This window comes from Fundulus heteroclitus, chromosome 17 (genome assembly GCF_011125445.2).
Source record: "Fundulus heteroclitus isolate FHET01 chromosome 17, MU-UCD_Fhet_4.1, whole genome shotgun sequence".
NCBI lineage: Eukaryota > Metazoa > Chordata > Actinopteri > Cyprinodontiformes > Fundulidae > Fundulus > Fundulus heteroclitus.
The window spans coordinates 21,260,893-21,287,302 of NC_046377.1; the positions used below are offsets into that span (position 1 = coordinate 21,260,893).

A 26,410-nucleotide genomic window follows, 5' to 3' on the forward strand; every position below is an offset into this window, starting at 1 on the left:
ACTCTGTTCGATCTCCTTGCAAGATTATTTGAAAACCAATCTCATTGTTGTCTCTCCTTCTTGTGTTGTTAATGAATGTTTTAGGTGTTTGAATCTGACACCAAGTTAAAATAAATCAAATCAAGCTGTTGTGGTGTGACTTTAAACACATGCTGGAAAACCTACCTTCCTGCAGTGTATCTGAACTACAAGAGATTATAATTATGTTCCTCCAGTAACATAAAAGACTTATTGCTAGTCATTATCATGAACGAATGGCTGTTGTTGCAGCCTTTTATTTTTTATTTTTTTACTTAGCACAGGTCGGTTTGAACAGTCCCCCTGCCCCCAACTTTTAAAAACATAATTTGAAAACAGTCTCTTTGTATTTGTTCAAGTTACCTTTGTGTTTTTATTATGATTTGTTTGTTGATCAGAAACATAAACAGCAAAGGGAGAAATTATAAGGATACAACTACTGTCGAAATCCAAATTATAAATAAATACAACAATAATAATAATAATTAATTATTAATAATAATAGAGATGGATCAAATATACAAATTATTGTTAAATAGTTAATAAAATGTGTTAAAATATGCGATATAAAAATAAATATTATCAATAATATTAACATTGTGGCTATTGTAGTAGTTAATTTGATAGGTGTTTTAAGTTAAATCGATTAGATCATGTTATACTCCGGCGGTATGTCGCTCAACACCTTTATTACTGGGAGTGTTTAGCTACCTAGCCTAGCCTAGCGTCAGCAGAAAACAAAAAGCAACCGTAAAGATTGCCAGTTGGCATAATTTTAATTTGCGAAAATATATACTGAATTACAGATGTATAGATATTACAATAAAACTGAATGTATATACACAAATCGTTCCAGTTGTCAAAAAAAATGCAATTTATCTTTTATTCTTTATGTTTTTAGTCAGGCATAACATATAGGACCAAAATCACAGGGTCCTACGTCGGTTAACTTGAAAACCATTCACCGATGTTTGTTTTGGAGCGATCAGTAGGTACAATTCTTCATTTTACAGCCACATTTGGATAGTTTTTTAACCTATTCCTGTTGTCTTTATCCTCTATCTTATCTAAAGTTAGCGTTGGCACAGCTTAATGCGCATTACCAGGGCGCATAAACCTTTGTTTATGTCGGTCCCATCTAGGCGTTAGCTAATGCTAATGCTAATTTGTGAATTTCTAAACAGAATTTTAACGCCGCAGCTTGTCAGTAGCACCGTGAAGCGGAAGCACACCGACGAGTTTATCCATTAAAATCCAAAGGAGCTCATCTTCCTGCGGTAAACGTGTCGGTTTAACGGGCGATCCGTTGCTTTCATTCTCGACCCTTTTTTTCCCCACGGTTTAAGTCAATGGTTCAGACGTTAAATGACGTTGACGTTTTTAAATATAATTTTTAAAAATACTCTTGACCTGGTTCCAACAATAGGTTGTTTTATGCATGTCCGAGTTCTATGTGATGAAATTAAATCAAAGTGAATTTAATGGTATGGAACCGTGTGGAGTTAAAATATTTTTTTTATTGTCTGTAAACCTGTTAACTTTTAGATATTTTTTTAAGTTACTAAATGAGGAATGACGCAAGACTTTTGCACTGACTGAGCTGTTTTTAGGTTCTACTTGATGTTTTTTAACAGCTTCTGCAGGTTAGTGCTTCAGATTGAAACAGGACTGTTGTGACGTAGATATAGAGACCATGAGCCCATATTTCTCTCTGTCTATAGTTGTTCATTCCCTCTGTGCTAATTCTTGAAACAGAATCACAATAAGCTAGACAATCACAACAGTTACTGTTGGATTTCCTATTTTTTCACCTAAAATATTTATGTTTTAGTGCTTAAATCATTTTTATTGTCTTATTTTTTTCCCCACACTGGGTAAATTAAAGAAATAGCGGCTGCTGGTAACAAAAAGTCCAAAGATCCAGTTCATAACTGGTTGGATTTAAGATGCGTGACATGTGTCAGCGTAACACCGGCTCATCTCCTGAGTTTTCCATAGTGGGGAAATGCAAGCATATCAGCAGCAAGTAAAGGAAAAAAAAGTTCACAAGAGAAGAAAAATATGTTGTACAGTTATTTAAAAATGCCGTACTCGCATTAAATAATACATGTAACTGAGTAGCGTGTACCAAAGGAGTCTTGAGGAGCCTCCCCCCTACACAGAAGGATTCAGCTTCACAAACAGTTTTGAAAAAAATTGTCTGGTTCTGGACTGAAATTAGCTATTAGAAATATCCTGTTTTATCTAAGATATATTTTTTTTATTGTTGCGTGTCTCTCAGGCTTTGAACTATTTTAAAATCCTGCTTTGTGAACCAGCCTTCAGTTTATTCCTTCGTGTAGGTGTTCAATCACGCTTTTTAAGAATGTGAAAAGTCTTTAGGTTTGTTGACAAGATTTGTGTCGTTATCCCTCCTCAGTATGCCTGCTTAGAGCGAGCCCTCAGTAAACATGGATGAGAACGACGTCAACTCCCTCAGCAACAAAGAAAAGGAGGACAAAGAGGCTGAAAGGAGGCCGGCGTCTGCTCGAGACAAAGCCAAAGACGAGGCGAAAGCAAGCGGCAAGAAGGATGTCTGCAAGGAGGAGAAGAGAAAGCGCTTAGAGGAGGAAAAGAAGAAGAAAGAGGAGAAGGAGCGCAAGAAGAAGGAGGAGGAGAAGCAGAAGGCTGAGGAGGATCAGAAGAAGAAGGAGGAGGAGGAGAAGCAGCAGCAGGAGGAGCTGCAGAGGAAGCTTGAAGAGGATGAGGCCAAGCGACAGCGTGAGGAGGAGGCGGCGCTCCTCAAGTAAGTCATGATGAGCTTTGTTAGAATATTAAATCAGAGCGATGTAAAGTCAGACATCCAGGACCAATCAAGTTGGGACCAGTCAGTCCAGGTCACTAGTTGTCAAAAAATGGCAGCTTCTGTTTAATTGCTTACCATGTAAATGTGCCATAAACACAATCTAATCTTTACAAAAGTGAATGCATTTAACTTGAATCCAGCTAAACTAAATTCAAATATATTTATAACGGAGCTCAGCAGTAGTTTCAGTGTTCTGGCGTCCCGTGAGGCGCTTTAATTCCCTGTTGTCTTGCTGCTTTGGTGTGTTTCCAGAGAAAAGGAGGAGGGACATCAGCTGCACCAGGAGGCCTGGGAACGCCATCATGGCAGGAAGGAGCTGCGCAGCAAGAACCAGAACGCCCACGAGAGCCGACCCGAGGAGCCCTTCTTCAGCCGGCTGGACTCCAGCCTGAAGAAGAACACCGCCTTCGTCAAGAAGCTGCGCACGCTGACCGAACAGCAGCGGGACGTGCTCTCCAACGACTTCGCCTCCCTCAACCTCAGCAAGTACATCGGCGAGGCCGTGAGCTCCCTGGTGGAGGCCAAGCTGAAGATCTCCGACGTCGGCTGCGCCGTCCACCTGTGCTCCCTCTTCCACCAGCGCTACACCGAGTTTGCGCCGCTGCTGCTGCAGGCGTGGAAGAAGCACTTCGAGGCCAGGAAGGAGGACAAGGCGCCCAACGTGAGCAAGCTGCGCACAGACCTGCGCTTCATCGCCGAGCTCACCATCGTCGGGCTCTTCACCGACAAGGAGGGCCTGTCGCTGATTTACGAGCAGCTGAAGAACATCATCGGCACGGACCGGGAGACGCACACCCACGTGTCCGTGGTGATCAGCTTCTGTAAGCACTGCGGCGACGACATCGCCGGGCTGGTGCCCCGGAAGGTGAAGCTGGCGGCGGAGAAGTTCTGCTTGACCTTCCCTCCGAGCGAGATCATCAGCACGGAGAAGCAGCAGCCCTTCCAGAACCTCCTGCGGGAGTACTTCACTTCGCTGACCAAGCATCTGAAGAAGGACCACCGGGAGCTGCAGAACATCGAGAGGCAGAACCGGTGAGTGGGTCCGCCGGGGTTCTCGGTCTCGGTCTTTTCGTGCTGCGGAGTCTGACCTGTGCTGCCGTTTCAGTCGCATCCTGCACTCCAAGGGGGAGCTGAGCGAGGACCGGCACAAGCAGTATGAGGAGTTTGCCACGTCCTACCAGAAGCTGCTGGCCAACACTCAGTCTCTGGCCGACCTGCTGGACGAAAACATGCCGGAGCTGCCGCAGGACAAGACCGTGCAGGAAGGTGTGCGGCCGATCGTCAGGCGTCATTCCTTAGAGCCCTGAACCTCTCCAACTCTCTCCTCTGTGGGTTTTCTCCCCCAGAGCACGGCCCCGGCATCGACATCTTCACCCCCGGCAAGCCCGGGGAGTACGAACTGGAGGGGGGGATCTGGGAGGACGAAGACGCTCGTAACTTCTACGAAAACCTGATCGACCTGAAGGCCTTCGTCCCGGCCATCCTCTTCAAGGACAACGAGAAGAGCAGCCTGGCCAAAGACAAGGAGGACTCCAAGGGTAGGTTTTCTTTCCTCAGTAGCAGGAAGAGGCGGATTCAGAGCTTTGATCCGAATGTTGTTGTGATCAGATGGCAGGGAAGGGAAAGACGTGAGCGCCACCGAGGATCTGGAGCTGGAACTGGAGGCTCTGGACATCACGGATGAGCCTCTGGAGCTGGAGGGTGGAGACGAGGTGGAGAATGAGGAACTGGCCAAAAAGCTGCTGGATGAGCAAGGTAGGAACTATTTCTAAGAGCCTTTCCAGCTTTAATGGGACAGCTGAACAGAAAATCTTAACATAATCTGACTAAACTTATTATTTTATGGAAGAAACTTTAGATTAAATTTCAGCATTTAGTTTTAGCAGGAGTCCCGTCTTTTCTTATCTGCTTGAGAAAGTTCCCTGAATCTCTGAGTTGGGGAGGACATCTCTGTCCATGGGCCTCTCTGGGTCAACACAACTTTCTCTGAGATTTCTCATTATTTTTGCAGATTTTGATGTAGCCTCGGACTTACTGTGAAGCTGAATTATACAATCCTTCCTCATCATGGAGGTTTCGGGTTTTAAACTGTTTGGTATTTATTTTTTTCCATCTGGAAGAAGTGTCCCCACAGCATTATGCTCCCTCCACCATGTTTCACTGAGTGGCGTTCTTCTGGTGATGCTTTTGGGATTGTGGTTAAAAAAAACCCAACCTTTTATGTTTGTTTATCAGTCTGAAACATTTTCACACATTTTTGGCTTTGGATAATTTCTTTGGAAGAAAAGCTTCTCTCTTTACTTCAGACACATGGAGCAACATGTAGAACAGAACCAGATGCTCCTGCAGCTCCTTCATCTGATCCCTGATCAGTTTCAGTTTCATCGGTTTTTGTAACGTCGCTGTTGTCCCACATTTGCTCCAGTTATTTTTTATTTTTTAGTTTGTGGATTTAGGTTCTTTGGATTTCTGACATTATTTGTCTGCACAGAGCAAGAAGACGAGGAGGCCAACACCGGGTCGCACTTGAAGCTAATAGTGGACGCCTTCATCCAGCAGCTCCCCAACTGTGTCAACAGAGACCTGATAGACAAGGTAAAGACACCAGGCAGCGTCCCAGACACTCATCTCTGCTCTAATCTGTGACTTTAACCTGGAAAAACCTTAAACATGTTGGTTTTCTGGACTCCAACAGGCAGCCATGGACTTCTGCATGAACATGAACACCAAATCCAACAGGAGGAAGCTGGTCCGAGCTCTGTTTACCGTCCCCAGGCAGAGGTAGCTTAGCCGGCCGTTAAACAAGCCGATTAAAACGACTTTTTGAGTCATTTTGTGAGGCAGATATCAAATTTCACCTGTCAGATTTTATACCTGGAAGCACCACAAAGAGGAGCTGTCACACCGAGTTTTTGTTTGAAGATCTCCAACTGATCTTTCAGGTTGGATCTCCTGCCGTTCTACTCTCGCCTGGTGGCAACTCTGCATCCCTGCATGTCGGACGTGGCCGAGGACCTCTGCTCCATGCTGAAGGGAGACTTCAGGTTCCACGTACGTCCCGTTCGCTGCATTTAAATCACCAAATACAGGGTTTATGCACAGTCTTTGATTTTGATTTCATTTTGGGCCTTAAAGTCTAAAAATGAATTTATTAAAGCATGCAGAAATCTAAAAAACTAATAATTTCCAAGTGATTTGGAAATATTTTAACAAAGAAAAGTGGATTTTTCATACTGAGTTGAATCTGTTCCCCTTTTCTTTTTTTTTTCTTTTTTTTTTTTAGATCCGTAAGAAGGACCAAATCAACATCGAGACAAAAAACAAAACGGTGCGATTCATCGGCGAGCTCTCCAAGTTCAAGATGTTCTCAAAGACTGACACGCTTCACTGCCTGAAGGTGGGTCAGAACCGGCGGCTCGGATCTGCAGGACCCTTCAAATGCCTCCGATCCCGACTCTCTTCAGGAAGGAAGATGTTCTAAATGCAACATTCTGAGATTCTCTGTCTCAGCATTTTTTATAACCTGCTGTAAACGTTCAGAAAATCTGACATCTCTTCCCTGGGAAGCTCAGAAATGTTTGATGGTTTCCCCGCAGATGCTGCTGTCAGATTTCACCCACCACCACATCGAGATGGCGTGCACCCTGCTGGAGACCTGCGGCCGCTTCCTGTTCCGATCGCCCGACTCCCACCTGCGGACCAGCGTCCTGCTGGTCAGTGCGGCTCCTCGTCCTCTCCTGAGCTGATCTGATCTGGTTTTACACTGCAAAAACGGATGAAAAATAATTAAAATGTTCTTAAAGTTAGTGTATTTATCCTTGATTTGAGTAGGTAAATAAGACTATCTGCCAATGGAATGAGTATTTTGACCCCTATAATAACATAATTAGACATCCTGCACTCGAAATAAGATTATGGCGACGAGTTGTTACTATTTTAAGTGAAAAAATCTTATTCCATTGGCAAATCATCTTATTTACCTGCTCAAATCAGGGACAAATACTCTCATTTTAAGAACAATTTACGTATTTCTAGCTCTGTTTTTGCAGTGTAGCCTTCAAAGCATCGCCCTTTCTGGCCTGAAACCCGGCTGCCGCACTGCAAAAACGGATCTAAAAATAAGCAAAATGTTCTTTAAAATTAGTGTATTTGTCCTTGATTTGAGCAGGTAATTAAGGTTATCTGCCAATGGAAGGAGTATTTTGACCCCTAAAATAAGATAATTAGATATACTGCACTTGAAATAAGATGATGGAGATGAATTGTTCCTATTTTAAGTGCAAAAATCTTATTCTATTGGCAGATCATCTTATTTACCTGCTCAAATCAAGGAAAAATACACACATTTTAAGAACATTTTACTTATTTTTAGTTCAGTTTTTGCAGTGCGCTAATCAGAAGCCAGATCGAGTCTCGCGATGAGAAGTTTTGTCAGTTTTGTTGCCGATAAATACCAGAGAAAAGAGAGTTTAACTCACGGAAATCAAATCTTGAAATCTTGACTCAACATTTCAGAAAGATTGCAAGAAGGTTTTAGCTGCTTGGAAGAACCAAAGCAAGGGTTTAGTTTGGTGAAAGCTAATATTTTACCGTTTTATTGGTGAAAATGGAGAAATGAGCGTTCCAGCACAGCTTTAAATGTCCAGCCGTCGACCGACTCGGCTGCGTTGTAGTACAGAAAAGCCTCAGAGTTTATCTGCTGCCGTTTCCGCCGGCGTTCAGTCCGATCCTCTCTGCCCCGCAGGAACAAATGATGCGGAAGAAGCAGGCGCAGCATCTGGACGCCCGCTACGTGACCATGGTGGAGAACGCCTACTACTACTGCAACCCGCCGCCCATAGAGAAGACCGTGAAGAAGAAGAGGCCGCCGCTGCAGGAGTACATCCGCAAGCTTCTGTACAAGGACCTGTCCAAGGTGACCACGGAGAAGGTGCTGCGGCAGATGCGCAAGCTGCCGTGGCAGGACCCCGAGGTGAAGGGCTACCTGATCTGCTGCATGATCAACATCTGGAACGTCAAGTACAACAGCATCCACTGCGTGGCCAACCTGCTGGCCGGCCTGGTGGCCTACCAGGAGGACGTGGGCATCCACGTGGTGGACGGCGTGCTGGAGGACATCCGGCTCGGCATGGAGGTGAAAAACCAGCTCAGCCTCTTTGATTTTTCTATAAAACTCCCATTAGTTTGTGTTTTCTCTGAGGTCAATCGTTGTCCTCCATGTTTATTTGATAAATTAGGAGGAAAAAGCATCAATCAAGCCTAAAATGTTCCAATATCAATGTTTTATTCCCAGTTAAACCCCCAAAAAAATCCTCTTTTCTTGTTTTTTTTAATCAAAAAACACAGAATAACACTTTATTTCTGCTGTTAACATCTCCAAGTGTAGGAATATATAACAGCATGATAATTAGAGGTTCATTTAGTTAATTATTGTAAAAGCTGGAATGTTTGGGCTGCTCAGCGCTGCAGGGCCGTCCTGCTGGCGCCGAACCGTCTGTCCTCTGGGGGCCGGGCCGACAGTCCTGTCCTTTTTAAAATGTTTCTAAAGTAATTTGAAACATTTTAAGGCTTTTCTGGCCAAACAAGATTTATTTCTTCAGCCTTTAAGTGCAGATCGGGTCGTTTTCTGCAGGTGTTTTTAGGCTGTTTCTCAGAAATGTTGATTCTTTTACCCAAAACTGTGTTTTAGACCCAAACTTAACTAACTCGCCTCCTTTTGGACTCGAGACGCAGCAATAAATCATCCAGGCTTCGGTTCTGATTGGTCAGAGACTCTGATTCTTCTGCTCCAGAAATGGATCAGAGAAAAGAACCGAATCAGTTTGTAACAGTCAGATGGACACTGCAACAACGGATCTAAAAATAAGTAAAATGTTCCTAAAGTTAGAGTATTTGTCCTTGATTTGAGCAGGTAAATAAGATTATCTGCCAATAGAGTGAGTATTTTGACCCCTAAAATAAGACAATTAGATAAACTGCACTTGAAATAAGATGGAGATGAGTTGTTCCTATTTTAAGTGCAAAAATCTTATTCCATTGGCAAATCATCTTATTTACCTGCTCAAATCAAGGACAAATACACTAATTTTAAGAACATTTTACTTATTTTAAGTTCAGTTTTTGCAGTGGATTCTTTCATTTCACCTGAAATAACGTGAATAAGTTCAGGTTTGGCCGTTCAAAGAGCACTGCAAAAACGGATCTAAAAATAAGTAAAATGTTCTTAAAGTTAGTATATTTGTCCTTGATTTGAGCAGGTAAATAAGATTATCTGCCAATGGAATGAGTATTTTGACCCCTAAAATAAGATAATTAGACATCCTGCACTTGAAATAAGATGATGGAGATGAATTGTTCCTATTTTAAGTGCAAAAATCTTATTCCATTGGCAAATCATGTTATTTCCCTGCTCAAATCAAGGACAAATACACTAATTTTAAGAGTATTTTACTTATTTTAAGTTCCGTTTTTGCAGTGAGGGGATGAAACTTGGCTCAAAGGTTCATAGGGTTCATCTGAAAAGTATTCACACCCCTTGAGCGTTTCTGTTGCTCTTCCACCTCCAGCGTCTGTAGATTTTATTTGGGTTTTAGACCCACAGAGCAGGGCTTTAAACTGTTCATACTTTGGGATTTCCTTTTGTTTTTTCAGATAATCTTAGAGTGGTGATGTTATTTTACACATGGGTGTTTTTATCTCAGTATCTCCCGTTTTCTCACTCAGGTCAATCAGCCCAAGTTCAACCAGCGGCGCATCAGCAGCGCCAAGTTCCTCGGCGAGCTCTACAACTACCGCATGGTGGAGTCGGCGGTCGTCTTCCGCACCCTCTTCTCCTTCATCTCCTTCGGGGTGAACCAGGACGGCAGCCCCAGCCCCCTGGACCCGCCGGAGCACCTGTTCCGCATCCGCCTGGTCTGCACCCTGCTGGACACCTGCGGCCAGTACTTCGACCGCGGCTCCAGCAAGAAGAAGCTCGACTGCTTCCTCATCTACTTCCAGGTGCGTCTGCTGAAGCAGCTGCTCGTCTGCTGAAGCGGCCGCTCGTCTGCGAGTGGCGCCGCTGTAGGTACCAGACATATGGCAACTCAACTCAAACAAACTACATTATGTCTCCATTTGTTACAAATCAATTTTATTTTGTTAATTTACAGTTATTTTCCTGTATATTAGTCGAGGCATGAAAACTTTTAACATCATTTTGGAATACTTGTGAGGTAGTCTGACAATTTAATCGGTAATTTTGCAGGATCAAAGTTACAACCTTAGAGAAATTTAATTCCTTTTTAAGTTGTGAAGGGAAACTAAACCATAAACTCATTTCATTTTTAATAAAAGTCAGCAGCCAAATTTAACTTTTATCACGACATTCATCACTTTAAAATCAATAACGTTCATTCCTCCTTTTTGTACTGATGTTGTTCTTTCTGATCACATGTTTGTTTTATTATTCCAGATGAAATTGTGATGAATTTGATTTTTTTTTTTTTTTTTTTTTTTAATTGTGGTATTTGGTACATTTAAGATATATGCTGGATTAATTAGTCTGGCTATCCCTTCCATTTTTGTTAACAATATTCTTCCAAACATTGAGCCAATTGTCAAATTTTTATTTATTTTTTTTGTTAAATGGCTTGAATATTTGTTCAAGCTTTTGAGAAAAAAGAAACCGCTAAATTAACTTACAGGGTTCCCACGGGTACTTGAAATCCTTAAAAGTTTGTGAATCTGAAAAAATAAATTCAAGGCCCTTGAAAGTTCTTGAAAACAGCCAAAAAAACACCTTGTCCTTGAAAGTCCTTGAATTTTTTTGTGGGGTTGAAAGTTCACATGGATGACGACTCATGTGTCATTATTTTACTACCACACGATCTTTTAAAATTACGTTGATTCCGCAGACTTTTAATTTGCAAAAGTACGTTCGCTCTTCTTCGTTAGTTAGGTTTAGGCCTACGTGCGTCCAATAGGTTACATTCACGCAGTGTTGCCAACTCAGCGACTTTGTCGCTATATTTAGCGACTTTTTAGAGTCAAAGTCAAAAACTAGCTTAATCAAAGATGAAAGTAAGTGAAACAAATTGATATAATTCTGAACATCTCAATGCTGCACGTTTTTCCATAAATTCCATGAAACGGTAGGCTAATGTACATCTTATATGTAATGTAGTATGGCATAGCCATGTACTGTGGATATAAATGTAGGCTATGAATATGATCAATATAAATGTAGGCTATAAATATGATCAATATCAATGTAGGCTATAAATTAAGTCAACTTTCTTGCATTGCTTCTGACCCAACAACTTCTATGCTGTTTAGTCTTTTATTGAATTTGCATTGTATTAAAATATGATAACCTATTCAGCGGTCACAGTAGGTAAATGCCGCCACGTGTGGTCCTTGAATTTGAGGAAATTGGTCCTGGAAAGTCCTTGAAAGGTCCTTGAATTTGATGTTCACCAAGGTGTGGGAACCCTGAACTTAATAAAATTGATTTGTTACCAATGCAGACCGAGGGCTCTATGTAGTTTGTTTGACTGGCGTTGCCATAAGGTGACATCATCAGGAGGCGCAGGGCCTGAGTCTATCTGGTACCTACAGCGGGATCGTTCCCGGGTCGTTTGGTGACGGGCGGTTGTGTGTCTCTGCAGAGGTACATTTGGTGGAAGAAGAGCGTGGACGTGTGGACCAAGGACCACCCGTTCCCCATCGACATCGACTACATGATCAGCGACACGCTGGAGCTGCTCCGGCCCAAGATGAGGCTCAGCTGCTCCCTGGACGAGGCCACCAAGCAGGTCGCCGACCTGGAGAGGGAAGTGCTCGTCAAACTGGGTAAGGACGAGCGTCCGGATTCTGCGGCTTTGGCGCCGCAGCCGGTTCCTCCGGTTTCTCTGCATTCCCTGCCGCGTAGGAAGTTCACCGAAACAGCCGCATACCGAACGCACGCTCTCACCTGAAGGATCCCGTCCGCTCATAGGGTTCAGGGACAATGGCTGGAGATTAAAGCTAATTATGTTTATGAATTATTTCATTTCAGCTGCGTCAGAAAAACAGAAATTACTCATAGAAGATGATTTCATCGCTTTGTTTTCAGCCCATTTCACTAAATAGCTTCACCTGGAAAGGAACGCTGGGTATTTTTAGACTTTCACCGCATACAGGTTCAGCGATGTTTCCACCTTCAAAAGCGACTTTCTGTTTCATGACGGCTGAAGCCAGAAGAGCAGGGAGACATAAATCTTAGCGCCGTGAGTCCAGCAGGGCAGAGAAACGCCTCCAAACAGGAGGAGTTCATATGCGGCGGCTCTGCATTCTCATCTGGCTGGAAAAGCAGCATTTCACTCTATGTAGAAACGGCAGGAAAAGATAAAAGCTGAAGGTTTTGTGCTGTGAAAGCCAGACTGGTCCTCTGGGCTGGATGGGAATATTATGGAAGTTAAAACTTAGGAGGGAAAGTCTGTTGTGTTAATTAAGGCCGATATTCCATATATTGTAATTTGAGACATGACTAGGATTGGCGTCGAAGGTTTCTATTCCCTCAGCGCTGTCTTACAGGCTGCTGCCTCCTCGTCACATGAATGTAGTTTTTAAAATAAAAGTCTTTTTTTTTGTCTCTGAAACTGTCGCGCTAAAATAATTCCCTGTATTTAATTCACTCACAGCTTCAGTCACTCGTTCACTTTGTGTGCCTCTGTTTGTGGATTCAGGCAATGTATTAAAATACATAAATCATTTTATAAAGGTACGTTTTAGTTCTAGACATCCCTCCCCCCCAAAAAGAAACAAAAAAAGCGCGGTTTAAAGAAATCCTAGAGGAAACCCTGATGTCCTTTGGCAGATGAGACCAAAGTATAGATACACGATTCAAAATTACGATTTATTTCAACCATAATTTGATTTAATTTAGACTTTTCTCTGCATGGACCACAAGCAACAAAAATGTCCTGTAGATAAAGATGTTTGTAAAACTATCTAAAACAAGAAATTTAACTGATTTTATTAATCAGAATATTATTATTGAAGAGAACAGCTTTTAATTGAGTTGGACGTCAATCCTTGTTGAACATAAAGTGCAACCAACAAGCAAGTTTGACCACTATGGTGAGATTCCTCACAGTTTCTGTTAACTATTGATTATATAAACTCTAAAACAAGTAATAAAATGAGATTATCTCAATGCTGCAACTCTCTTACCTTAATCTACAACAGGACGCGTAAAAGGGAAAGAAGGAAGGGTTTGGAAACGGCCTAGTCAAAGTCTCCTGAACTGAGGTGGTTCTGGATCCCTGGCTGTGCTTATTTATTGTTCATTGTGGTTTATTAATTGTTCAGTAACGATAGTTTGGAATCTGCTGCGTGTTTAAGGGCAAAACCTCCAGATTTAGGTCGAGTGTCACGGTGCTTTCTTTGCACCGCGACACTTGACAGGCGAGGTTCCCTCTAGAGCAGGGGTGTCAAACATACGGCCCGCGGGCCGGATCCGGCCCGCCGAACAATTTAGTCCGGCCCATTGGCTAAATGCATTATTATTATTCAAAAAAAATGTATTTATTTATTTATTTTCACCCCCAGTGTCTTGTCTGGCAATGTGGCAATACGGATTGTTGTCTTAATGCCAAAAAGAGTTCATCAGGTTTGACTTTCACAAGTGGAGCAGTGCTGCTTTTGCCATAGTGCTCCGCTTGATTTATGAATGTGAATAGTTTTATTATGATTCATGCGGGGAATATCTCAAATGATATGGACACTACAATGAGAGAGTAGGAGAGGAAAGGAAGAACAAGAAGAAAAAATAAAAGGTGAAAGAGGAGATAAAAGGAAGAGAATGATGAAACAATTATTGAAAAAAACATGTTGTTCCTTTAATTGAAAATCTGCAGTTCCTATATTGTCCACGAGGGGCGCTGTGTTTTAATCAGCAGATTAAGCTTCAGGTGTGGAATATTGATTTTAAATATTTTTTTAATTTTTATCTGTTTGATGCATTTTGTTATGCAGGACAGTGTTTTTAAGTTCCAAAAAATGTGAATAAATGTTTTTCAACATTGTATAATCACTGTGATCAGTTCTTATGCATAATGCACAAGTAAATGTTAAACTGAGTAAAACTATTGTTGAAATTGCACATACATTTCTTAAAAACGCTGAGGTTATTCATAATATATTGTGTAAAAGTGAAATTCATTTAATATAAAAATCAACAACAAGTCCAATTTTATTAGTTCTATTTAATCTTGCAATGAGTTTACTCGTGTGGCCCTGTTGAGATCAGATTAAGCTGAATGCGGGCCCTAAACCAAAATTAGTTTGACACCCCTGCATTAGAGGCTCGTCGTTCTGGCTGAAACGCTGCGGCTGGGGTGAAAGTAGGAAGGAGGAAGCAGGAAACGTGTAGCATGCTGTGGGCGTATCTGGCTCCGCGGCCGCGCGCCGCCATGAAACCCCGCCTTTGTTTGGCGGTTTCAAGGTGTTCAGCTGGAATGCAGAGAGGAATGTGAGCTCCACCCTGGGAGAAAGTGCCTCTGGTGTGACGCGCTGAGGTCAAAGCTCCTGGGATTGTTGGCTGAAAGGTGCAGAAGTGAGACCCTGGTGGCCCTTCTGAGAAGTTACCCTGTAACTTTCCACCACGAGTTTCTCAGCGACAGCATGAATGCTGCGGAGTAAAGAGTGATTGATGGAGGCCCCTTACAGGTAAACAGTGGCCCATTGTTACCCGTCATGCTTTAACCAGAGACATTCCTCAGTCCCTGAGTCACACAAGACCTGATCTTCATGCTTCCAGCTTCATCTCTGCGCCTCAGTTTAACTAAATCTGTGAAAATTATGCCTGTTTTCTGTCATCCAATGAACGTCTCTGTGATAAAGTTCTTCCCTCCATGTTTTGTTGTGTTTTGTGTGTCTGAACGGTGGGCTCTGTGTGTTTCCCATCGAAGGCATGGCCATGGAGAAGGACGGCCGCTCCAGCGCCATGAGCGAGGGCGAGCCTCTCGACGAGGAAGACGAGGACGAGGACGAGGAGGGAGCCGCCGACACCGAGGAGCAGTCGGGCAACGAGAGCGAGATGAACGAACAGGAGGAGGATGTGAGTCCTGCTGATGGTTACGTCACGTTTGCAGAGTGATGAGACGGTCCGACGGGACCGAGTCAGATCTACAGTTTCCTGTAGCAGAACTGCCTTAAAGGTGCATAGCCACGTTATATGCTCATAAAAAACAGACCAAAAACCGTTTGATCAGGATAAAATAAGGTTATATACACCAAGCCTCCATCTTGATAATGATGTTATGGTCCTTTTTGAGCCAAAAGATAATTTGCTGTCGGGCGCGATTAACAAATATAAACAGATGTGGCGCCATCTAGTGGCAGTATCGCAGAACTTTCATAATTGGTTTGCTTAATTAATAAATAACATGTAAATAATGCCGGACTGAGCCTGACCCTCTGCTACGCCTCACAGTAAAGCTGCAGCTCAGCGTGATTGAAGACCAACGTTATTATTTAAATAAACCGATCTACAGCAACTATAAGAGCCTCACATCACAACATTTACTCACATCAGTCAACTCTGCGTCACATCTGAGCCTCGGCAGGTTTAGGGTCCGCTTCAGTGAACACCAACGTTCAGACTGGATTCCCAGAGACATTCCAGACTTTTCCCTCCTGGAATAAGATTTTCACTGGATCCTGGACATTTCTTCATTGTTTCACTGGGAGATGCTAATAGCCGTTAGCCGCTTCCTTGTTTTAACCCCTGCTGCGCATGTGCAGTGACGTTAAAACCATAAATAAACACAAAATGCTTTATTTAATAACAAATTGAGCAAAAACAAAACATAAAACACCAAAATAACAGCTAATACCCCAGCAGGATGTGATAATCTTTCATAAAAACTTTGTAATGCAACCAGACTGAGCTACTGACATATAAATAAATGAATCAAATAATGTAGCTATGCACCTTTAAGAAATGTTCTGGTCCTAAAAATAGTGAAACTGTGACATCGGATGAACAAGAGAGACGTTGGTGGTCTCTCACGTCGTGCTTTAGCATTCCTTCATGTTCGGGACTTTGACTAGGCCGCTGCAACACCTGGACCCTCAGTAGTCTGCTGTAAACTCGCTGCTGTTTGGTCCCAGTTCAGCTCATTCGACCACAGAGGTGTTCAGGGTCACCTCGGTGACTGCAGGGGGCCTTCAGCCCTCCGCCGCCGCGCTCGACAGCCACTACGACTTACATCTGTGTTTTATTTTTTTAAATACGGAGCTGCACTTTAGCCACACATCTCTCTAGAGATGGAAGCTCTGCGGTTTCTATCGTTTCCCTGAGCCTTGCAGGGTCTGAATTCTGCTAGAATGGCCCCTCCCATGAGGAAGGCCTTTTTATATATGCAGTTAACCCAGAAAACTGTGGCAAAACTTTAATGGAAAAAAACATCATATAAACATTCAGCGATTACAAAACGACAGCAACGTCTGTGTTTTGTGCAGCACTGATTGTATCTCTGGGTTTCAGGACCGGTTCAGTTTCGATCGCAGACTTTCTTGCCGGCTTTGTTGTTGTTTGTGTCATCATGAAAGTTTTCAGTCAGGATGAAAAACTTAAAATAGTTTCGGTTTTACTTTGTTTCTTTGTTTTGTCATGAAAGCAAATCGGGTGAAGTGTGAAGATTTCTCCACATTCGCAATTGTAAAAGAAAAGGTGTTGATGGTTGTGTTTGTGTTTTCTGCTAAACGCTCAGCCACAGCCTTTTACTATGTGGATTATTGTTTATGACTAGTGATGCACAATATAAAAAATTTAAACCGATATTTTCATGGCCGATTCCGATACCGATAAGTTCATATTCAATATAGTTTTTGCATAATCTGCAGCTTGTGCTATGAAAAAGAAATTATTTAACAGCTGTGGCTTATTTATAACAGCAAAGAAAAGGTTTTGGCTCTTCAAATGTTTTTAACATTTTTAATACCATTACACAAAAAAGTTGTAATTTGCTTTTAATAACAAAAGACACAAATCAATTTAGAATACAAAGAGCATCCCTTAAAAAATACTGAACAAATCTATGGCTTAACTGCAAAGGCATTTGTGAAGTCAAAAAATAATAACCACAGCAAAGGTCAAAGAAAAAAGTCAAACTTCTTAAAAAATGTTCAGAAGGCTATCAGCAAAGGTGTTTTTGGAGTCAAGTCAAATAATTTTCGAACATAAAATTATCTGTACTAACATATGCATATAAAAATTCAATAAAGTCAATAAAAGTGCATTCTCAAAAATGAGATGCCATGATGACGATTTTTCAGGTGAGCTATTAGGTTTGTTGTGTTAAAACCCAAATCCTTCTTTCCTCCTCTCGAAATTCTTGCTCATCTTCTAATTTTGTTTATTTATAGTCAGACAATAATGGAGCCAAGCGTGGGTCCTGATAGTAAGCCCCGCTTTGGGGCTACTCTGCCTGAATAAAATTCCACCACATTTAATTAATTTATCGGCTATTTTTATCGGAAGAATTTACTTATCGGGCCGATATAAAATTCCACCATATCGGTCCGATATTTTATCGGTCCGATAAATATCGTGCATCCCTATTTATGACGATCCACGAATAACCAGGAAAATTAGACGAACCCTCTGGTAATGTTCCTGGTCGGCTTGTTTTATCCAGAGATGAACTCCCGGTGCTTCTTATCTAGACGCGCCATTAAACGGTGAGGAAAAAGAGTTCATGAATTCTGATTTTAGTTTTTTTTTTTTCTTTATCACATTTAAATGTTTTAGATCATCAGACAAACGTAAACATTAGGCAAAAGTGACACAATTAAACACAAAATGCAGAGTTTAAATGAAAGTTGCTGCTGGGAAGTGTGGCGTAATCAGCCTGCCGGGTTACGGCCTCATCTGTAGAATCAGGTCCTCGCAGAGCCGGTGTAGGTACCAGATCGACTCGGGGGTCCTGCGCCTTCTGATGACGTCACTATACATGGTTGGTTTAACGTTTGCTCAATTGCGCAAAATATTGTAATTTTTGTCTGGACAACTTACTAAAGTAATTATAGCGGGGTGTAGGTTTTATTCGAGAGCAGGATTGCGGTTTGTAAACGGACAATTTTACGAAGAAATTCTCCATGGTCCCAGCGCTTCCTGATGACGTCACCTTATGGCAACGCCACTCAAACAAACTACATAGAGCCCGCGGTCTGCATTTGTAACAAATCAATTTTATTAAGTTAATTTAGCGGTTTCTTTTTTCTCAAAAGCTTGAACAAATATTCAAGCCATTTTACAAAACAAAAATCCACAAATATTTGACAATTGGCTCAATCTTTGGAAGAATATTGTTAACAAAAATGGAAGGGCTAGCCAGACTAATTTATCCAGCATATATCTTAAATGTACCAAATACCACAATAAAAAAATAATCAAATTCATCACAATTTCATCTGGAATAATAAAAAAACATGTGATCAGAAAGAACAACATCAGTACAAAAAGGAGGAATAAACGTTATTGATTTTTAAAGTGATGAATGCCGTGATAAAATTAAATTTGGCTGCTGACTTTTATTAAAAATGAAATGAGTTTATGGTTTAGTTTCCCTTCACAACTTAAAAAAAATTCGAGGAATTAAATTTCTCTAAGGTTGTAAAAATTGATGTTAAAAGTTTTCATGCCTCGACTAATTTACGGGAAAATAACCGTTAATTAACAAAATAAAATAGATTTGTAACAAATGGAGACCGCAGGCATAATGTAGTTTGAGTTGAGTTGCCATATATAGACGTCATCGGGTAGCGCCCGAGACGATCTGGTACCTACACCGGAACCCTTCTGACGACACGAAGAAGGCAAGAACATCTGGAGCAGCTCCGCCCGGTCCAATCAGCAGCGGCGCCGCTTATTTGATGCACCTCAAAGGAAGCAATGCGTCGCTCTCAATTGACATTAAGCTTAAGTTATTGACATCTGTCAGCCTGGGAAAAGTGGCAAAGCCGTTTCTGAGGCGCCGGGACTCCAGAGAACCGCAGAGAGAACCGTCACACTGCAAAAACTGATCTAAAAGTAAGTAAAATGTTCTTAAAATTTGTGTTTTTGTCCTAGATTTGAGCAGGTAAATTAGATTATCTGCCAATGGAATGAGTATTTTGACCCCTAAAATAAGATAATTAGATATACACCACTTCAAATAAGATGATGGAGATGAGTTGTTCCTATTTTAAGTGCAAAAATCTTATTCTATTGGCAAACCATCTTATTTACCTGCTCAAATCAAGAAAAAATACATATATTTTTAGCACATTTTACTTATTTTTAGTTCCGTTTTTGCAGTGCATCCTCTGATGGAGGCGAGAAGGAACCGTGGAGAACCTTTCCGTCCGCGCCGACCCACCAGAGTTACTCCCAGAGCTCAGCGACTCGCGTTTATTCTTCTTTACTGTTACTTTTCTCTGGGTGCTAACGAGCTGCTGGGTTTTTTTTTCTCCACAGGAAGGATCTGAGAATGAGGAAGAGGAGCGGGAGGAAGAGGAGGAAGAGAACACTGATTATCTGACCGACTCCAACAAAGAGAACGAGACGGACGAAGAGAACAACGTAAGAAGCCGATCACCTCCCAGCGTCACGGTGGAAAACGGGTTCGTTGTAAACCGTTTTTGTTTTTGCCGGCAGGAGGTCACCATCCGCGGCGGAGGACTGAAACACGTGGCCTGTGCTGAGGACGAAGACTTCATCCAGGCTCTGGATAAGATGATGCTGGAGAACCTGCAGGCATTGCACCCTCCTATAATCACCATAAACCGGACTCGGTGGTCCCGGGCGACGCCCGCTGACGTGCTTGTTTTGCTCTCCGCAGCAGCGCAGCGGCGAGGCGGTGAAGGTGCACCAGCTGGACGTGGCCATCCCTCTGCAGCTGAAGAGTCAGCTGAAGAAGGGCGGCTCTGGACAGCACTGCATGGGCGAAGGAGACACGGACATCTCCGAGACCATGCAGTTCGTCATGCTCACTCGCAAAGGAAACAAGCAGCAGGTGGGAGAAGAGCAGCAACCGGTCCGGATCAGCAGGTTTTAAGCTCCCCGCACTGCAAAAAGAGAACTAAAAATAAGTACAATTTTCTTGAAATTAATGTATTTGCCCTTGATTTGAGCAGATGAATAAGATTATTTGCCAATGGAATTAGTATTTTTTTTTACCCCTAAAATAAGATAATTAGATATACTGCACTTGAAATAAGATGATGGAGATGAATTGTTCCTATTTTAAGTGCAAAAATCTTATTCCATTGGCAAATAGTCCTATTTATTTGCTCAAATCAAGGAAAAATACTTTAATTTCAAGAAGAAAATTCTTATTTTTAGGTCTATTTTTGCAGTGCGGAGGTCTTTGGCTGCTTTTAGGTCCCAGTTTTCGGTCTGACACGTCTTCTTTTTGTCAGCCTCACACAGACGGATCAGATGTTCAGGTAGAAGAAAAAAGCAGCCAAAGAAATGCCTCTTAAATACTTTCATTACCTCCATGCACAGTTTGGTCTGTAACATCTGGTGAAGATAAGCCAGGAGTCACAGCAGCGAGAGGCGGGTCCGCCACAGGGCATCATAAGCCCCATTCACACTACCCTTTTTTTTTAACCGATCCGTGCCGAGCTTGGTTCAGTTAACCGTGCCGAGTTTGGTTCTTACGACCGTTTACACATCACGCTAGCACGGTTCCTCGCCTCCTAGTGACGATCTACGGTACTACTGCTCTCTAGGATTGAAGGAGGGAATCAAGCAAATAAAAATAGCGGCGGCCGTAACATTCAGGAAGTTCTGTTTGGTTATAATTGTGATATGTCGTTGTTTGCGGACAATCAGGCGAAGAAGACAACCTTTGGTGAATTTACTTGATAAGAGTCGGCTTTTGGGAAGTGGATAAGACAAACGAACGTCTAATCAGGATTTACAGACGCAGGAAACAACAACAGACACTGAGGTTCATCACACTGCTAAGCAGAATCATCACTGTGAACCGTGTGTCATGGTAAGGAAGCTGGTATTTATTACCCCGTTTACACTACACTTTTTTAACTGAGCTGAGACCAGTCCGAGCTCGGTAACCGAGATAACTCTTGTGTGTAAAAGGTCAGCAGAATGAACCAGACCGCGCTAATCATAACCGGACCGTGCTAACTGCAGACCAGTTCTTGAGCAGGTCTCGGACTGTTTTTTTTTTTCTGGTCCGGTTTTCTAATAAAGAGTGCATGAGCAGACCGCGTCATCCCCTTACAGTCAGCTGACTGTCAGCGGGTTTTCCGGCGTGTCTGGCTGCACGTCCCGATTCACACTTCATTCAGACAGATTTCAGACATTCATAATAATACTAGCTTCCTTACCGTGCCACACGGTTTCCAGTGATTATTCTGCTTAGCAGCGTGATGAACCTCAGCGTCTGTTGTTGTTTCCTGTGTCTGTAAATCCTTATTAGACGTTCGTTTGTCTTATCCACGTCCCAAAAGCCGACTCTGTCTAACCATAACATCCTAAATGTTACGGGCGCCGCCATTTTGATTTGCTCGGTCCCGCCTTCAATCCCAGAGAGCAGCAGTACCGCAGATCACCACTAGGAGGCGAGGAGCAACCAAGGAACCAGGATATTGTCATCAGAACGAGGCTCGGCTTGGTTAACTGATCCAAGCTCGGACTGGTCTCGGCTCGGCACGGTTTAACAAGGGTAGTATAAATGGGGCTTTTGTTATCCGAGAACCGTGCCACTGAAAAACCGGGCCGAGCCCACCTATCGAACTGGTCTAGATTTAGCTCGGTTCGGTTGTGTCTGGCTCGGTTCAGTTCAGTTTGCGATCCATTTACACTTGATAGTTATCTCAGTTACCGAGCTTAAACAAAGTCTCGGCACGGTTAAAAAGGGTCGTGTTAACGGGACTGTAGAGGCACACAGGACCAACTACCATCCACACTCACACCTAAAGGCAATTTACAGACTCCAGTTAACCTCACAGTCAGGTTTTAGGGCTGTGGGAGGAAGCCACATGCAGAAAGGTTGAACTCTGGTTTTGAGCCCAGGACCTTCTTGCTGCAGGGCAACAACTGCTCCACTGTGCAGTGGGTACTCTGTATGCGTAAAGACGTGTTTCAGTAAAGTCGCTGGGCGAACGTTTCCAGTAAAAACGAGGATAAAGCGGCTTTAGAAGAGGAGCCCTGTTATTCCTCTCCTCTGGCCTCGTGCGCAGCCAGAGGAGCGAGGCCTGCGGGGTGGAAAGCTGCGGTCTGAGGGCTGAGGCCGGCTCCGGCGCTGCAGGGCGTGTCCGTCTCCCTGCCAGGGTCCGCTCCGTTCAGACGTCAGCCCGGGGAACACAGAGCCGCTCTGTGGCGAGGCGTGAGGACGGGAAGTGATGTCTGGCTGTGTAAACACTCTGACGTCCCTACAGGACACAGGCGTGCTGTGAGAGCCGGCCGCCTGGACCGCTCCGGCCCACAGAACCAGCTTTGAGCTGCCGCAGGAAGCCGGTGTTTGTTTGCTCCACCTTCAGCACGCCGGCGTCTGCTTTCTACTAAAGGAGGCCTTTCAGTGGATTCAGCTCCATGCGCCGACCCGTCAGTTTATTGAGCTGTGAAGATGCTGCTGGATGGGGTTTTGTCTCTGTTAGCACAGTCAGCTAAGCTAAGCTAGCAGTGCTTGTCACTGCAAAAATGTAACTAAAAATAAAATTTTCTTTAAAATTAGTGTATCTGTCCTTGATTTGAGCAGGTAAATATGATGATCTGCCAATAGAATAAGATGTGTGCACTTAAAATAGGAACAATTCATCTCTATCATCTTATTTCAAGTGCAGGATGTCTAAATATCTTATTTTAGGGGTCAAAATACTCATTCCATTGACAAATTATCATATTTACCTGCTCAGATCAAGGACAGAAACACTATGTTTAAGAACATTTTACTTATTTTTAGATCCGTTTTTGCAGTGTGTTGTAGAGGACACACTGCAAAAACGGATCTAAAAATAAGTAAAATGTTCTTAAAATTAGTGTATTTATCCTTGATTTGAGCAGGTAAATAAGACTATTTGCCAATGGAATGAGTATTTTGACCCCTAGAATAAGATATTTAGACATCCTGCACTTGAAATAAGATGATGAAGATGAATTGTTCTTATTTTAGGTGCAAAAATCTTATTCCATTGGCAAATCATCTTATTTACTAGGGCTGGGTATCATCTAGGATGAGCCGATTCGATACGATTCTCGATACATAGCTCAGCTTGCTTTGATTCCAATATTGATATTTATTACTTTGAATTAATGCTCAGTGATTCAATCACCAAAATCAGCCAAATATTATGTTTATGTTCTATTTATTGATCACAGACATATTAACAGGAAAATAAAGTGCATTTGCTTCAATGCATTTAACGTGTCACAGAAACCAAAAATGTGCCCAAACATCTGATTTTAGGGACAAAGGAGCTTCTAAAATCCTGTCGACCGTTCCACAAATTCGTCTCACTTGCTCTCCTTCGCTGTGAACTGTAATGGTTGCGCTGTAATAATGCCCCCTAGAGGTTGGGAGGTATATCGATATTGAAAGCTAGAATATCGATATTAAATCGTTTTTAAAAATATCGATATTAATCTTTATATCGATTTTTATGCACAGCCCTATTATTTACCTGCTCAAATCAAGGACAAATACATTCATTTTAAAGAATATTTTACTTATTTCTAGTTCCGTTTTTGCAGTGCACGCCCTTTGTATTGATAACCTGTTGTTACATCATGAAACAAATGAAGGTTTATCCATTCATTAGCTAAGCGGTTCTCTGTTTTCCTGGTCGACAGTATAAGATCCTGAACGTCCCGCTGTCGTCCCACCTGGCGGCGAACCACTTCAACCAGCAGCAGGCGGAGCAGGAGGAGCGGATGAGGATGAAGAAACTCACGCTGGACATCAACGAGAGGCAGGAGCAGGAAGACTATCAGGGTACGCCACAGGGCCTCCGTAAGGCGTCCGAAGCGGCTCCGCAATGAGGAAACGCTGCAGATAGTGATGGAAAAATGTAGTTCCTGCTACCTTTTTTGTCACCCGGTTCAATTTAATCCGGGGCAGGAAAGCAGGCTAACCGGCCTGTCAGGGGAAAAACCCAAAACCTGTAAAACATCCTGATTTGTTCTTTCACTCCTGACATAAGCCGTGGACAGACCCTCCGTAAATGTTTAATTTCCCTCGCGTTCTCCGGATTAAACCCGCTTTCTGTGCTCGTTGCAGAGATGATGCAGTCCTTCGCCCAGCGGCCGGCCCCAGCCAACACCAACCGAGAGCGCCGGCCCCGCTACCAGCACCCCAAAGGCGCTCCCAACGCCGACCTCATCTTCAAGACCGGAGGAAGGTGAGGCGCTCCTCCAGGGCGAGCGGACGGGGGGGGGGGCCCGTTGTGTCGCCGGCTGACAGAGGCCTCCCTGGTTTGTCTTTTTAGCAGAGAGAAAAGGGCGAGAGTTGAAAAGCATGAGGTCCACGGCAGGCAGAGGGAGAGAGAGAGGAAGGCCAAGCAGCAGAGGCAGCAGAGGCAGCATGTGGAATAAAGCCTTAAACACTCAGATTTAGAGAGCTGTTATATTTGCACGTTCAGGTTTTTCTCCGTACGGTTTCCAGATAACAGAGGCTACGTTCACACTGCAGGCCTTAATGCTCAATTCCGATTTTTTTGTGTGTCCGTTCACATTTCCAAATATATGCGACTTGTATGTGATCTCCTGTGTGAACTGCATTCATACGCCTAAGTGTCCCGCATGCGCAGTAGAGGACGCAATGACGTCATACGTAGCAAAGCGTGCTCATTGTTTGCAGAAGTAAACATGGATCGTAATGCTGCAGCGTATCTTGAGTTCTTTACGTTATTCTCCAACCGGAGCAGCACATTACCAACGCAATCTTTTTAAGAAGATTGAAAAGGAAGAGAGACACATTTTATTGATGTGAGCGGCTTTACTGATACGGACTTCATTTATAATTTTAGAATGACAAAGGCAACATTTATGTGCGTCTGAACGGATCTCTTTAGCGCTCCTTACGTAAAAACACACATCTTCGGCGGCCATAGCAGCGAGTAAACGCGTTGCTGTGGGGCTGTAATTACAACAGGTGCTTGTTACCGCACAATAGCCAACCTCTTTGGCGTAGCCAGGTCCACCGTTAGTGACGTTTGTCGAGTATCAAAGACGTACAGGTCGGATAAATGCGACCCGGCCGTACAGACACAGGTCGCATTTGAAAAGATCAGATCTGTGTTGTTCAGACTGTCATAAAAAGATCAGATACAGATCGCATATGTGCAAAAAAGTCGGAATTGGGTCACTTCAGGCTGCAGTGTGAACGTAGCCTATTCTGCCCATATGCGACCTGGATCTGATCTTTTCATGACAGTCTGAACAACACAGATCTGATCTTTTCAAATGTGACCTGTGTCTGTACGGCCGGGTCGCATTTATCCGACCTGTACGTCTTTGATACTTGACAAACGTTACTAACGGTGGACCTGGCTATGCCATAGAGGTTGGCTATTGTGTGGTAATAATAAGCACCTGTTGTAAATACAGCCCCACAGCAACGCGTTTACTCGCTGCTATGGCCGCCGAAGATGTGTGTTTTTACGTGAGAGCGCTAAAGAGATCCGTTCAGACGCACATAAAGGTTTCCTTTGTCATTCTTAAATCATGAATGAAGTCCGTATCAGTAAAGCCGCTCACATCAATAAAATTTGTCTCTCTTCTTTTTCGATCTTCTTTAAAAGATTGCGTTGGTAATGTGCTGCTCCGGTTGGAGAATAACGTAAAGAACGCAAGATACGCTGCAGCATTACGATCCATGTTTACTTCCTGCAAACAATGAGCACGCTTTGCTACGTATGACGTCATCGCGTCCTCTGCCCATTCATACCTCACGTAAAAGACGGATACGTGTGGAGTGTTTCGTACGTTCTAACCGTCGATTTCGTCCGTATTTTAACACGAGAATTGGGAGCTTACAATTACGGGCGAAACGGATCAATACGGAGCAATACTACCGGAAACGGTGGGGGCGCTATTGAGTTTGTAGTACAAAATGTCAACAAAATCACGAAGATGGTTATAATTCTGGGCTTTAAACAATGGCGGGATTCGAGGAACGACTTACGGAGCTTGTCCGCAACTACCCACATTTATATGATGTGTCGTGTCCGAAACAAACAAAAAGTTTACTTACGGAGCAAATACAACAAAATCACGTCTTGGACCGTCGCCATGTTTGATCAGTGACGAATCATTGGCGCCCAGCACTGCCACCTAGAGGACATATTGGTTATTGCGCACCTCAACGGACGGAGACAGAAATACGGACGTGTAGGCCAAACGTAGGGTATGAATGCAGTTCACACAGGAGATCACATACAAGTCACATATATTTGGAAATGTGAACGGACACGCAAAAAAAATCCGATTTCACAAAAAAAAAAATCAGAATTGAGCATCAAGGCCTGCAGTGTGAACGTAGCCTTAGACTCTAGCAGGTAAAGCCGTCT

General features: G+C 43.0%; 1 protein-coding gene across 2 annotated transcripts; it reads left to right on the forward strand.

Annotated features, from left to right (window-relative positions):
- The first annotated feature begins 902 nt into the window (after nucleotides 1–902).
- Nucleotides 903–24,515, forward strand: upf2 (UPF2 regulator of nonsense mediated mRNA decay). Of its 2 annotated transcripts, none has more exons than XM_021324415.2 (21): nucleotides 903–1,006; nucleotides 2,438–2,803; nucleotides 3,116–3,895; nucleotides 3,969–4,129; nucleotides 4,210–4,401; nucleotides 4,472–4,618; nucleotides 5,355–5,458; nucleotides 5,559–5,644; nucleotides 5,806–5,914; nucleotides 6,147–6,260; nucleotides 6,460–6,576; nucleotides 7,608–7,997; nucleotides 9,587–9,862; nucleotides 11,512–11,695; nucleotides 14,797–14,945; nucleotides 19,350–19,454; nucleotides 19,530–19,628; nucleotides 19,714–19,887; nucleotides 23,694–23,835; nucleotides 24,121–24,241; nucleotides 24,329–24,515. In XM_021324415.2, exons 2-21 carry the CDS (start codon nucleotides 2,469–2,471, stop codon nucleotides 24,432–24,434), a joined length of 3,891 nt encoding a protein of 1,296 aa, XP_021180090.2. In that variant the 5' UTR covers nucleotides 903–1,006; nucleotides 2,438–2,468; the 3' UTR covers nucleotides 24,435–24,515. The 2 variants fall into 2 exon arrangements, with proteins under 2 accessions (XP_021180090.2, XP_012733742.2); XM_012878288.3 differs by having other exon boundaries at nucleotides 913–1,010.
- The last annotated feature ends 1,895 nt before the right edge of the window (nucleotides 24,516–26,410 follow it).